This window comes from Hemitrygon akajei, chromosome 7 (assembly GCF_048418815.1).
Source record: "Hemitrygon akajei chromosome 7, sHemAka1.3, whole genome shotgun sequence".
Lineage (NCBI taxonomy): Eukaryota > Metazoa > Chordata > Chondrichthyes > Myliobatiformes > Dasyatidae > Hemitrygon > Hemitrygon akajei.
Genome location: NC_133130.1, coordinates 26,693,562 through 26,707,432, shown reverse-complemented (window position 1 = coordinate 26,707,432; position 13,871 = coordinate 26,693,562). Strand labels below are relative to the sequence as shown.

The window sequence follows — 13,871 nt, the reverse complement described above, 5'->3', positions numbered from 1 at the left end:
GTCACTCTATCTGCTCAACAGAATGTACCTCTATAATCTAGTAATGAAACATTTGGTTTGACCCTACTAATTATTCTTCCATATAACTCAAAGTGGAACTCCCTGGAGGTATTCTGTGGTTCAGAAGTGGCATAAGAGTCCTTGAAGCCTGGATTAATGAAGTCAGATAGTTGAAAATGTTCGATTATTGTTGTAGTTTGGTTGAATGATAAGTCTGCTTTTTGTAGATGCATGATAGTGACAGCATCAATACCAATTCTGTATGTTAGGTTTTGCTGTAAAGGTGTTTTACAGCTGGAATTTTTGGCTTTGAAAACTGATAACATTGAAAAGAATGCATGTCTCTGTATCTTGAATGCTTTCATTTTGCTCCTGTGTTGACCTGCATGTTTTTTTGTAAAGTTATATGGGGAACCACATGTTTTTGGAGGCAACAAGTGAATCAAATTATTGTATATTTAAGATTAAGGTCAAAGATTTCTTGATATTAAGGGAATTGATGGATATCATTTCTAAACACTCCTTTTCAATTCAAGTTTAATTGTCATTCAGCCATTTATGAAAACAGCCAAATGAGATGTTACTCTGTGGTCAAGGTGCAAAACACAACACCAACAGTCACACACAGCACACACAGAAAGTTGCAGCCACTCAATAAAAGAGACCAAACTCAAGCCATCCAACGCCGCCGATATCTGCAGACAACCGCAGTAGAGTTTGTCTTCTGCAGAGCAAACATAAATATTTTCAAATTATTTGCAGGGATAAAGGAAACTCCTCTGGGGTAGAATTTCAAGCATGATCACCTTGAATAGTGGAGCAGACATGAGAAACTGAATTGCATACTCATCCTGTTTATTATGCTATTATTTATTGGGGGGTGTTATCCATTTTGTGCTGAGGATTTGCACTGATTTTAAAGTAGGCTTGATGATGCACTAACGGTGCATATAATTTTGTGGTGATCCAAATGGTGGATTCCAAATGAAAGCTGGCTGAAGTGCAGTCACCACCAAAGAACTTTAAAGAACTCTGGCATGGGGTTGAGTGGTTGGTAGCTTCTGCATCATAGATGCCAAGGTTTAGCCAATTCAGTTCACTACATATGATATTAAGAAGTAGTTGAGTAATCTGGGCACTGAAAATCAGCCTTTTAACTCCTTACTGTAGTTCAGAAAGGAGCAAAGAGCTTTGAGGCCTTTCTCATGGGGAATAGAAGTGTATTAGGGATTGGATGGAAATGGTGAAAATGAGGCGATCAGGGCCTGGGAATTTAGTAATTGAGTAAGTAGGCTAAAAGTCAATACAAGTCACTTAATCCCATTTCATCACCTTGTAAACTTGCGTGGTCTCTTTAACTACTTGTCTCCCTTTTGAATATTACAATTAAAGCAGTGTCCCAAACAGCACATTCCAGAATCTCATGAGGTTACGTTTTTAAATAATCATGCTGTTTCTTATTTTTGCAATTATCTTCATTCCTTGTTCTTAGTTCTTGGCTTCTCGATCAATAAGAGTTTTCTCAGTACCATTCTGTGTATTGTACTTGTTTGTAAATACCTCGATCTGATTTCCTTACAGTCTTTGTTCCATGAAAGTAAGTTCTGCCACTATATAAAGTACTTCATCCTTCAAATCATTTTAGTAAAACACTTTTGCACCATTTTAAAGCCCTCAGATATTTCTTGAAGTATGACATCTATAAAGGTTCTTTATGATTTCCATACTCATGTTTTCTATCCCTCTGTTTATGAAACCCAACTTCATAAACTTGAGAAAGTAGTTCTCCTTAATATTTGAGTGTCAATTTATGCATCAGGAATCACTGATAATTTTACCATTAGATTGTAAAAGGGACATTTCATAGATAGTAAAATTGCTTTCCTTTTTTCCCCAGCCAAGCCAGGAGGTCAAGTGCGGTGTCAGTACTTTCCAGCGGTCGATAAAGTAGTCTTTGTGGATGATTATGCAGTTGGGTGCAGGAAAGACTTGAATGGCATCTTGCTACTTGATACAGCTCTACAGACTCCTGTCTCAAAGCAAGATGACATGGTCCAGCTTGAATTGCCAGTTACAGAGGTAAGAGATTTTTCTTTTTCATGGATTCTTCGTTTTTAAAAATGGGTTACTTTTTCTTGTCACTTAAAATAGAAAGTACTTCAGCACCCCTGAAAATCTTCCATTCACTGCCACCTACCTCATTGTTCCCATACCCCACATGCTTGTTTGTACCTTCAGGACCCACAAAGCTGACTGTCCTGGTAGCCCTTTTGTTTCTACTTGTTCATGCCCCACTGAACTTGCCTCAACTTTTTGTTGTCCCAATTAGTTCAGTCCCTTCCCTTTCCATTCACCCCATCTATACCCATCATGATTTTATATACGTCCTATAAAGCTGCTGCTTAATCTCCTATGTTCCAGAGAATAAAAGTCACAGCTTAGCCAACGTCTCCCTTTTCCCTCAGGCCCTCTAGTCTGAGCAGCATCTTCTCTGCATCCTTTTAGCTTTAGTGATGACTCTTCCATATTAAAACTACCAAAACTGCACACAAGTGCAGTCTTGCCAATCTGCAGTGTAATGTCTCAACTCCAAAGCTGTGTGCCCTGTGTGAAGTCCAGTGTATCAAACAACTCCTATTGACTTGTAACACTGCTTTCAGTGAACTATAGTTGCAAGAAAGTGTTGGTGAACCCTTTGCAATTGCCAGGTCTTCCGCCTTAATTACTCATAAAATGTGCTCTGATTTTCATCTAAGTCAAACAGTACAACATTTGCCTAAGCTAATAACATCCAAACAATTGTACTACTTCTTATCAATACTGAATACACCATTTGAACAATAACAGTCTAGATTCAAAAAGCATGTGAACCTCTGGGTAATGACTTCTACAAAAGCTATTTGGAGTCAGGTGCTCCAATCACGGAGGTGTGGGTTGTAGAGGCAGCTGTCCTATTTTTTTTTAAAAAGACCATAAGACCACAAGCTATAGCAGCAGAATTGGGCCATTTGGCCTGTTGAGTTAGCTCCACCATTTCATCATGGCTAATCCATTTTTCCTCTCAGTCCCAAACTCCTGCCTTCTCCTCGTATCCCTTTGTGCCCTGACCAACCAAGAATCTTATCAACCTCTGCCTTAAATGTACATAAGACTTGGATGCCACAGCTGCCTGTGGCAAAGAATTCCACAGTGTCACCATTCCCAGACTAAGGATATTCCTCCTCACCCCTGTACTTAAAGGATGCCCTTCTATTCTGAGGTTGTCCTCTGGTCTTACTCTCACAACTCTCTCCACACCCACTGTATCAAGGCCTTTCACCATTCAATAGTTTGCAATGAGGTTGCCCCTCATTCTTCTGAATTCTTGTGAATACAGGCCTAGAGCCATCAAATGCTCTTCAATGCCATTCAATCCTAGAATCATTTTCATGAGCCTTCTCTGAATTCCCTCTCCAGTTTTGCATATGCTTGCTAAGATGAGGAGCTCAAACCTGCTCACAGTACTCCAAGTGAGGCCTCACCAGTGCTTCATAAAGACTGAACATTATATCCTTGCTTTTATGTTTTAGTGTTCTTGAAATGGATGTTAACATTGTATTTGCCTTCCTCATCACAGACTCAACCTGCAAATTAACATTTAGGGAATCCTGCACAAGGGCTCCCAAGTTCCTTAGTACCTCAGTTTTGTTTTGTATTTTCTCTCCATTTAGAAAATAGTCAACCCTTTCATTTCTTCTACCAAAGAGCATGAGCACATACTTCCTGACACTGTATTCCATCTGCCATTTCTTTGCCTGTTCTCCTAATTTTATTCCTGCTGTAGCCTCTTTACTTCCTTGACCTACTGGCCCATCCAGCTAACTTCATATCGTCTGCAAGTTTAGCAACAAAGCCATCAGTTCCACTATCCAAATCATTGATATGTAACATAATAAGAATCAGTCCCAACACAAACCCCTGTGGAACACCTCTAGTTATGGGCAGCCAACCAGAAAAGGTTCCCTTTATTCCCACTCTTTGCCTCCTGCAAATCAGCCACTGCTTTATCCATGCTAGAATCTTTCCTGTAATACTGTGTGCTTATAGCTTGTTAGCAACCTTGTGTGCTACCTTGACAAAGGCCTTCTGAAAATCCAAGTATGCAACATCAACCTATTCTCCTTTTGTCTATCCTGCTTATTATTTCTACAAAGATTTCCAACAGATTTGTCAGGCAAGATTTTCCCTTTTGGAAACCATGCTGACTATGGCCTATTTTATCATGTGTCTCCCAGTACCATAGACCTCATCCTCAATAATAGACTCCAACATCTTCCCAACCACCGAGGTCAGTCTAACTGGCCTTATAGTTTCTTTTCTTCTGCCTCTCTTCCTTGAAGAGTGGAGTGCTGTTTGCAATTTTCTAGTCTTCTGGAACCATTCCAGAAACTAGTTATTCTTGAAAGATTCCTCCACAATCTCTTCATCCACCTCTTTCAGAACCCTGAGGTGTACACCATCTGATCCAGCTAGCTTATTCACCTTCAGACCTTTCAATTTCCTAAGAACCTTCTCTCTAGCAGTGGTAACTTCACAGACTTCATGACTCCTGACACCTGGAACTTCCACCGTGCTGCTAGTGTCTCCAACAGTGCAAAATACTTATTCAGTTCATCTACCATTTCCTTGTCCCCCATTACTAACTTTCCAGCATCGTTTTCCAGCAGTCCGATATCCACTCTTGCCTCTTTTACACTTTATGTATCTGAGGAAACTTCTGGCATCCTCTTTAATATTATTGGTTGGCTTATTTTCATATTCCATCTTTATCTTTATGACTTTTTAGTTGCCTTCTGTTGGTTTTTAAAAGCTTCCCAATCCTCTACCTTCCCACTAATTTTTCCGCTATTATGCCCTCTCTTTGACTTTTATGTTGGCTTTGACTTCTCTTGTTAGCCATGAGTGTGTCATCTCTCCTGTAGAATACTTCTTCCTGTATGGGATATATATATCCTGTGCCTTTGAAATGCTTCCAAAACTTCCAGCTGTTGCTGGACTGCTGTCATCCCTGCCAGTGTTCTTTTCCTATCAGTTCTGGCCATCTCCTCTTATGTCTTGGGTAAGACAAGGGAACACAAACCAATCCTCATAGAGGAATCAGAAGTGGAGAGAGTGAGCAATTTCAAGGTCCTGGGTGTCAGTATCTCTAAGGATCTAACCTGGTCTCAACATATCATTGCAACTATAAAGCAGGCAAGATAGTGGCTATATTTCATTTGGAGTTTGAGGAGATTTGGCTTGTCACCTAAAACACTCAAACTTCTGTACGATGTACCATGGAGAGAATTCTGACAGGTTGATTCAGTGTCTGGTATGGGGGGGCTACTGCACAGGACTGAAAGGAGCTACAGGAAGTTGTTAAATTAATCAGCTCCATCTTGGGTACTAGCCTCCGAAGTATCCAGGGCATCTTCAAGGAGCGATGTCTCAGAAAGGCGGTGTCTATTTTTATGGACCCCCATCATCTAGGGCATGCCCTCTTCTCATTGTTACCGCCAGGAAGGAGGTTCAGAAGCCTGAAATCATGCATTCTGATTCAGAACGCCGCCTTCCCCTCTGACAGCTAACTCCTAAATGGATAACGAAACCATGAACACTACCTCACTTTTTAATATTATTTCTGCTATTTTTAATTTAACTATTTAATATACATGTACTTTTCTATGTTATCATGTATTGCATTGTACTGTTGCCACTCAGTTAACAAATTTCATGGTACAAATTGGTGATATTAAACCTGATTCTGACATCCTTGCTGTTGTTTGGGGGTCTGTGTAAAACTCCCATTAGGGTCGTTTTACACTTGCAGGTCCTTAGCTCTATTCACAATGATGTAACACCTTGTGAGCCTATCTCACCTATTTAATTTTTTACCAGCAGAACAATGCTGCTCCCTCTGTCTTCCTGCATGTCCTTTTGATACCATGTGTATCCTTGGACATAAAGCTCCTAGATGTAATCTTCTTTCAGTCATAATTCAGTGATGCCTACAACATCAAACCTGCCAAGTTGCAACTGTGCTACAAGTGCATCGGCCTTATTCTGTATACTGCGCGCATTCAAATATAATACCTTCAGGCCTGTATTCACCCTTTTCGGTTTTGTCTGCCTTTTACATTGCAACTCATCCTGTTGACTGCAATTTTTCCCTATCAACAGCCTCTCTTCACCGCACATTGCCTGTTTGTAAACAAGCTGCCTCATCTTCAGCACTATTATCCCCACCTTTCCTATGATGATATTTGCATTAAAATATATGCAGCTCAGGATATAAGTCACCCTGCAACTATTAAACTCTATAATCTTTCAAGTTCTGGCCTCACTAGCACATGGCATGGGTAGCAAACGTAAGATCACAACCCTAGTGGTCTTGCCCTTTAACTTAGCACCTAACTCCCTATGCAAAACCTCATCACTTGTCCTACCCATGTCAGTGACACGTATGTGGACCATGACTTTTAGCTGTTCACCCTCCCACTTAAGAACGATGAGGACTTGATTCGAGATGTCCCAGACCCTGGCACTTCACGCCCACAGGACCTCCTGTCTGTTCCCCTAATTAGTGAACCCCCTAATGTGCCTCTTCTTCTCTCTCCACCCCCCCACCATCCCTTCCCTTCGAGTCACAGAGGCAGACTCAGTGCCAAAGACCTGACCACCATGAATTTCCTCTGTTAGGTCATTTCCCCCCACCCCCTGATTGTACCCAAAGTGATATACCTGTTGTTGAGGGGGATAGCCACAGGCACTGACTCCTTAACCCCTTTCCCCTTCCTGAATGTCGTCCAGTTTTCTGTGTCCCGCACCTTGGGTGTGACTACCTTTATATGTCTTATCTATCACCCCCTCACTCTCCTGAATGATCCGGAGTTGATCCAGTTCCAGTCCCATCTCCTTAATGTGGATTGTTAGAAGCTGCAGCTGGATGCACTTCTCGAGGTTATCAGGGACACTGGAGACCTCTCTGCCTTCCCCCATCCCACAAGAGATACTACTCTGTATCTGCTCAGCTTGGACAGTAGAGATGCCAGGAAAAGGAGGGAAGCAGGAAAAAAAACTGAACCGAGAGCTTTTCTTTGCTTTGATTTCTCTGATGGAACCTTTTTCACTGAAACCTCGAAGAGCTAAAGCCTCAAGATCAGCACTCTGATTCTGTCCACTCAGATGATGGCTTCTGTGCTTGCCCTTACCCTTACTCTTGCTAATCAATCCCAATTTGCTGTAACGACCTGCTGCTGTCTTTTCTACTCTGGCAGTGGATCTGATTAAAATCCTTTCCTCTCAGAACATGAATTTTCTTCTTTTTAAACCATTCTGTTGTTGATTTGCTATTGTGTTTCGGACCATTCTTGTTACATCATCCAACTTCCTGAAGGAGGTGAAAAAGAACCGAAGGGTAACAGTAAGAGATCTGCAGAAATCTCTAGAACTTGCCAAAATCTGTTCATGTGTCCAACAGAAGAAAAACACTGAACAAGAATGGTGTTCATGGAGGAAACCACTGCTCTCCAGAAAAATATTTCTGCACATCTGAAGTTTGCAAAAGATCACCTGGATGTTCCACAATGTTTCTGGGACAATGTTCTATGGACAGATGAGACAGAAGTTGAACTTTTTGGCAGAAGTGCACATTGCTGTGTTTGGAGGAAAATGGGAACTGCAAACCAACAGCAAAACCTCATCCCAACTGAGGCTTGGTGGAAGGGCCATTGTGGATTTGGGGCTGCTTTGCTGCTTCTGGGTGGATGGCTTTCAATCGTTGAGGGAACAATGAATTCAATATTGTATCAATATATTTTACAGGAGAATGTCAGGGTAGTGTCTGTCACCTGAAGCTTCATTGAAGTTGGATGATGCAACGAGCTAATGATCCGAAACATGATCAAATCTACAACAGAATTGGTTTAAAAAGAATAAATTTGTGTTTTGGAATGGCCAAGTCAGAGTCCAGACCTGAAGAAGGGTGTCCCAGAAATATGAACTGAGACAGTTTTATATGGAGAAATGGTCTAAATTCCACCTCACTGTTAGCGGCTACAGGACGGTTATTGCTGCTAAAGGAGGTTCTACTTAAATACAAGAGTTCACGTACTTTTCCCAGCCTCCTCAGTGAATTGTTAAACAATGTGTTCAATAAAGACATGAAAAGTTTAATTGTTTGTATGCTATTAGTTTAGGCAGATTGTGTTTGGCTGTTATTGTGACTTGGATGAAGATCAGAATGTATTTTGAGTAATTAATGTAGACAATCAGGTAATTGCAAAGGGTCACAAACTCTTTCTTGCAACTGCATGTACCCCTTGGTCCCTCTGTTCCATAAGACTCTCCAGAGTCCAACCACTCACTGAAACTGGTGTATGTTTTCAGTTGTTTATACCAGGAAGTGCTGCAATATTTTTCTTTTAGTTTTTTTAACTCATTCATCTAAAATATTTAAGAATCCTGTAGAATTTTTTTATTAAAAAATTCTGTGTTTTACGTATACAGGCCCAGCAATTGCTCTCCGCTTGTCTGGAGAAGGTGGAAGTCTCGTATATAGAAGGATATGATCAATTTATCACACAGTTGAAAGAAGGGCTGCAAAATACCTCACACGAGACAGCAGCAAATCACAAAGTCGCAAAAGTGAGTAGAAACTAAAAGAAAATCTCTGAAAGATGCTGCTGTGGCAAAATCTTACTAATGAAAGTACATTTTTAATGTTTGGTTTTTCTTCACTGCATTCTTCAATTTAATGATTTATCTCACCTTTGATAAGATAACCTCCATAACCAGATAAGGTGCAACAAATTAACCTAATCCTCTCCTCTTGTTCCTCTCTCCTGTTAGCATTTCACACTCCCACTGTCTTAAGTATTTAGGCCATTTGGCCCATCAGGTCTGCTCAGCCATTTGATTAATGGCTGATTTATTTTTTTCCAACTTCTATCTCTTGCCTTTTTACCCTAACCCTTCACCCCCTTAACAATCAAAAAATTATCAGTCTCTGCTTTAAATATACCCAATGACCTGGCTTCCTTCTGTGGCAACAAGTTTATAGATTCTTCACTCTCTGGCTGAAGAAATTCCTCCTCATGTCATCCTTAATGGGACATCCCTTTATTCTGAGGTTGTGCCTTCAGATTCTAAACTCTCCGACCTAATGAAGACATCCTCTCAATGTCCACTCTATCCAGGCCTTTCAGTATCTGGTATTCAGTAAATATCAGATAAATGATACAATTAAGAATTGGGATAGGGTAATGAATTCAGCTTTGACTATAATAAAACTCTGAAATGCCAAATCTGTATTTCTCTGGGATTTCAGTAACACATCTTTTTCTCTTGTTTTTGCAGTGGGCAACAGTTACTTTTCATCTTCCTCATCATACTCTGAAGTCAGTTGCTAATGCCATTGTAAATGAGTTGAAAAAGACCAATCATAATATTTCTGCCCTGTCTGTAGCCTCATCTGTAATGGATAGGCTATCCTACCTCTTGCCGAGTGCACGGCCTGAACTTGGCGTGGGTCCTGGTCGCTCAGTGGACAGGTATGAGTTGGTGTGTGATTCTTGAACTAGAACCAAATTACATTAAATTTCCTTAATTTTATCACAGCTTTACATAGCCAATTGGAAGCAAACAGAATTTTTAGAAGTGCTTTTAAAGAAATGTGTCTTTGAAAAATTTGTTGTGATTTTATCTTGGTCATATTTTGATAGGATTTTGAAGATTTTTTGATCTTGCACATTTGTTGACATAGCAGATTTTGGGAAAAGTGGTCGAACTGTTGGAAATATAGATTCTAAGGATCTTGAGTTCTGATGAAGTGCCTTGGCTCAACACATCAACTCTCTTCTTCTACATCAGAGGTTCCCAATCTTTTTTTATGCCCTGGACCCCTACCATTATCCGAGGGATCAGTGGTTGGGGACCCCTGCTCTGCATAGATGTTGCGTGAGCTGCTGAGTTCCTTTTGTGTGTTTTACTCTGGATTTCCAGCGTCTACTGAATCTCTTGTGTTAAGGATCTTGAGCATTTTTTCATCATAGTGATATTTTACCATTGCTGAAAGAATAATAAAGTAATAGCTTATATATTGTTAATTCATTGTTAAATATAATAAACCTTTGTTTTCGGAGCAAATATTGATAAAATCGTATTAAATCATTGACTTCACTTTGGTCATCAAAGGACAGATCTCTTGATCTGTATGTTTCTTTGGATATTCACTGGCAATGACTTTAGCAATTATTTGTCTTGTGCACGCAAGTTAGCTGTCTGTTGCTGGGGTATGAAAAAAGGTCATCTTGCACGTTCAGGCCCACAATCAGCTCATGATATCTAGGCCTTTCTGCAATGTCCAAAATGATAGCTTGTGCCAGAATGGAGCTGTTTATCATCAAATCCAAATTGTGACAGTGTGTTATTTATTAATGTACTTATTCTTTTATAAAAATACCTGTTGCTTGTGTTGAATCAATATAATGCACTTTGTTTTCTATGCTACCTTATTTCTTTTCATTTAATCTTCTTCCTTGTATAAAGCCCATTGCTGTGGGATGCTCCAATTAAGATTGTAATTTAGGTAAATGCCTTGCAGATAAAAATTGGAAAACAAAGTAGTTGATCCTCGCAGTGTTACAGAAGTTTTGCAAGTCAATTGCAAATGACAGTTGAGCAGCAGTCAAAGAAAATGCACATTACTCAAAATTTTGCAATATAATGAGTTTTAATTCCCATTAGGTCACTAATGTATAGTGAAGCAAACCGACGAGAAACCTTCACCTCTTGGCCGCATGTAGGATACAGATGGGCTCAGCCCGATCCAATGGCTCAGGCAGGATTCTATCACCAAGTAAGTTCTTAAATTCATTACTAGAATTGTAAATTTTGTTGCCTTTCTTTGGGTTTTGTTATTGTTAGAACTATGTATTCGGGAGAATTATTGAAATAATATGAATATAAAACTGTTCAGGATATAGAAAAGCAAAAATTATAGTGATGAAAGTAGTTAGCTTTGATTTTGTGCTACTGTGCTTGATCTCAGTTAACCTCACCTAAGTATGTCATTTCAAAACTTGAGTTGTAAATAGAATTGGTTCTGAACTTCCATTTTCCACTTCTCATTTATACTGAGTTATTTGGTGAAGTTGGCAGTCATTTTAATACAACATTATTCCCTGAGAGGGTAAAGTTTTCTTTAAAGTTGTCTCAGACTTCTAATACTTGAATCAAATGCTATTAATTGAATGAACTTAGGTCCAGTATTGTTTTCTATTTAGCCAGCTTCCTCTGGAGATGACCGGGCCATGTGTTTTACATGTAGTGTTTGCTTAGTATGCTGGGAGCCCACAGATGAACCTTGGTAAGTGAGTTGTGACATTCCATGTGCTTATTAATGAAGTTAAAATGGAGATGGTTGAAGTCATTACAATATTTATTCAGCATTCCTAATTCAAAGGTCCTTAATAAAATTGTAAGGATACTTAATACTGGGGAAGGGAAACAAAAGACAGACAAAAGCTCAGCATCATCAACATTATGTGCAGTATCGTCTTGACATGGGTGATCATGATCTTATTCATGAACATAATTGTTCTCGACAGACTTTTCTACAGAAGTGATTTGCTGTTGCACCTTCTGGGCAGTGTCCTAACAAGTCGGGTGACCCTAGTCATTATCAGTACTCATCAGCCTGGTGTCAGTGGTTGCACAACCAGGAGTTGTGATGTGCATCAGCAGCTCATAACCATTCACCACCTCCCATGGCTTCTCATGACCCTGATTTGGGGGAGGGGGGGTCTAAGCAGGTGCTACACCTTGCCTAAGGGTGCAGGCTAGCAAAGGGAAAGAGCACTGGGTTAGCCAGGGTGTCAGAGGTTATGGGGAGAAGGTAGGAAAGTTGTGCAGAAGTACAACACAGAACAGGCTCTTTGGCACATCTAATCCATGCCAAAACCATTTAAATTGCCTACTCCCATCACCCTGCACTGGGACTATAGCCTTCCATATCTCTGCTATCCATATATCTATCCAAACTTCTCTTAAACGATGAAATTGAGCTTGCATGCACCACTTGTCCTGGCAGCTCATTCCACACTCTTGTGACCCTCTGAGTAAAGACATTCCCCCACATGTTCCCTTAAACTTCTCAGCTTTCACCTTTAACCCATGACCTCTGGTTGTAGTCCCACCCAACCTTAGTGGAAAAGGCCTACTTGCATTTACCCTATCTATATCCTTCATAATTTTTGTATACATCTCTCAAATCTCCTCTGAATCTTTGTTCTAAAGAATAAGTTCTGACTTGTTCAATCATTCCAGACCCAGCAACATCCTTATAAATTTTCTTTGTACTCTTTGAACCTTGTTTACAACTTTCCAGTAAGTAGGTGAGCAAAAGTACACACTATACTCCAAATTAGGCTCACCAACGGCTTATACAACCTCATAACATTCCATCTCCTCTATTCAGTACATTGATTTATGAAGGCCAATGTGCCAAAAACGTTCTTTATGATCCTTTCTACCTGTGACGCCACTTTCTATGAGTTATGGACCTGTATTCCTATATCTCTTTGTTCTCCCACACTCAGTGCCCTACCATTCACTGAAAGACTTACCCTGGTTTGTCCTACCGAGTGCAATACCTCGCACTTATCTGCATTAAATTCCATCTGCCATTTTTCAGCCCATTTTTCCAGCTGGTACTGATCCCTCTACAAACCATGATGATCTTCCTCACTGTCCACTACACCCCCAATCTTGGTGTCATCTGCAAATTTGCTGATTCAGTTAACCACATTATCATCCAGAAAATTGATATAGTTGATAAACAATGAAAAAAAACCAGCACTGATTCCTGCAGCACACCACGAGTCACAAGCCGCCAGTCAGAGAGGCAACCCTCTACTACCACCCTCTCACAAAGCCAATGTTTATTCCAATTTACTACCTTATCCTGAATGTCGAGCGATTGATCCTTCTTGACTAGCTTCCCATGCAGGACCTTGTTAAATGCCTTACTGAAGTCCGTGTAGACTTTGGAGAGTCCATGTGGACTGTGGAGAGGGATAATGATGGAATGGCAGAGCAGACACGATGGGCTAAATCTCCTCCTATCTCATGGTCTTTTAGTCTAATAGTTTAGTTTGAATTTAAATGTTGAAAATTCACTCATTCAAAAGTATTGTCCATGGCTACAACAAACTACAGTGGATGTAGGTATACTGGTTATAAATCAACTGATTTATTACACAACTTGTGACCAGTACAAAACAAAACTTTAGATGATAGTCACTTCTTGGGAAGCCCACCCTTTGAGTGACCTTATGTGCAGGTCTCTTCTGGTGTGTCCAGTTGACTACATGTTGCAATTGGTATTTTGACTGTCTATCTGTATGTCCCTGCCCGTGCCAGTGTTGCTGGCCTCTTTTTTTTGTTCCTTTGGAAATTGCTTTTTATTTTTCATCTCTTTTGTAGATGAAGCTACTGTTATTGTTTGTGTCTCACAGACCAAGCCACTCAATTAGTTCTCTTATACTATTTGTCTACAATCAACACAAATCTTGTTGCAATAATGTGGCCCTTTCAAAGCTTCAACCCTTGTTTTTTACCCTTAATCAGTACTTTTCCCCTAACTTGTTTCAAGTGTGCTACTTGGTATGATCACATTAGATTTAATGTACTTGTTGTATTTGTCTGCTTTCAACAGAATAGGACAGTCTAAATCAGTGCCTTTATTTTGACTTCATAAAGCAATACAGCATAGATGGAAGCCTAAATGCTGACCGCGTGCTCACCCAGTGAATCCCAATTTCCCGTGTTCAGCCTATATCCCTCAAAGCCCC

At 40.1% G+C, this 13,871-nt stretch overlaps 1 protein-coding gene across 9 annotated transcripts in view; it reads left to right on the top strand.

Moving 5' to 3' along the window:
• birc6 (baculoviral IAP repeat containing 6) overlaps positions 1-13,871 on the top strand; it is a 246,679-nt gene that overhangs the window by 30,996 nt on the left and 201,812 nt on the right. For 8 of the 9 annotated variants that reach the window (XM_073050528.1, XM_073050534.1, XM_073050532.1 and 5 more), the window contains exons 2-6: positions 1,898-2,079; positions 8,527-8,664; positions 9,376-9,569; positions 10,765-10,876; positions 11,304-11,386. In XM_073050528.1, coding sequence (XP_072906629.1) covers positions 1,898-2,079; positions 8,527-8,664; positions 9,376-9,569; positions 10,765-10,876; positions 11,304-11,386 — 709 coding nt within the window. Of the gene's footprint in view, positions 1-1,897; positions 2,080-8,526; positions 8,665-9,375; positions 9,570-10,764; positions 10,877-11,303; positions 11,387-13,871 lie in introns of those variants that run through there. The other variant, XM_073050535.1, reaches the window with a different exon arrangement.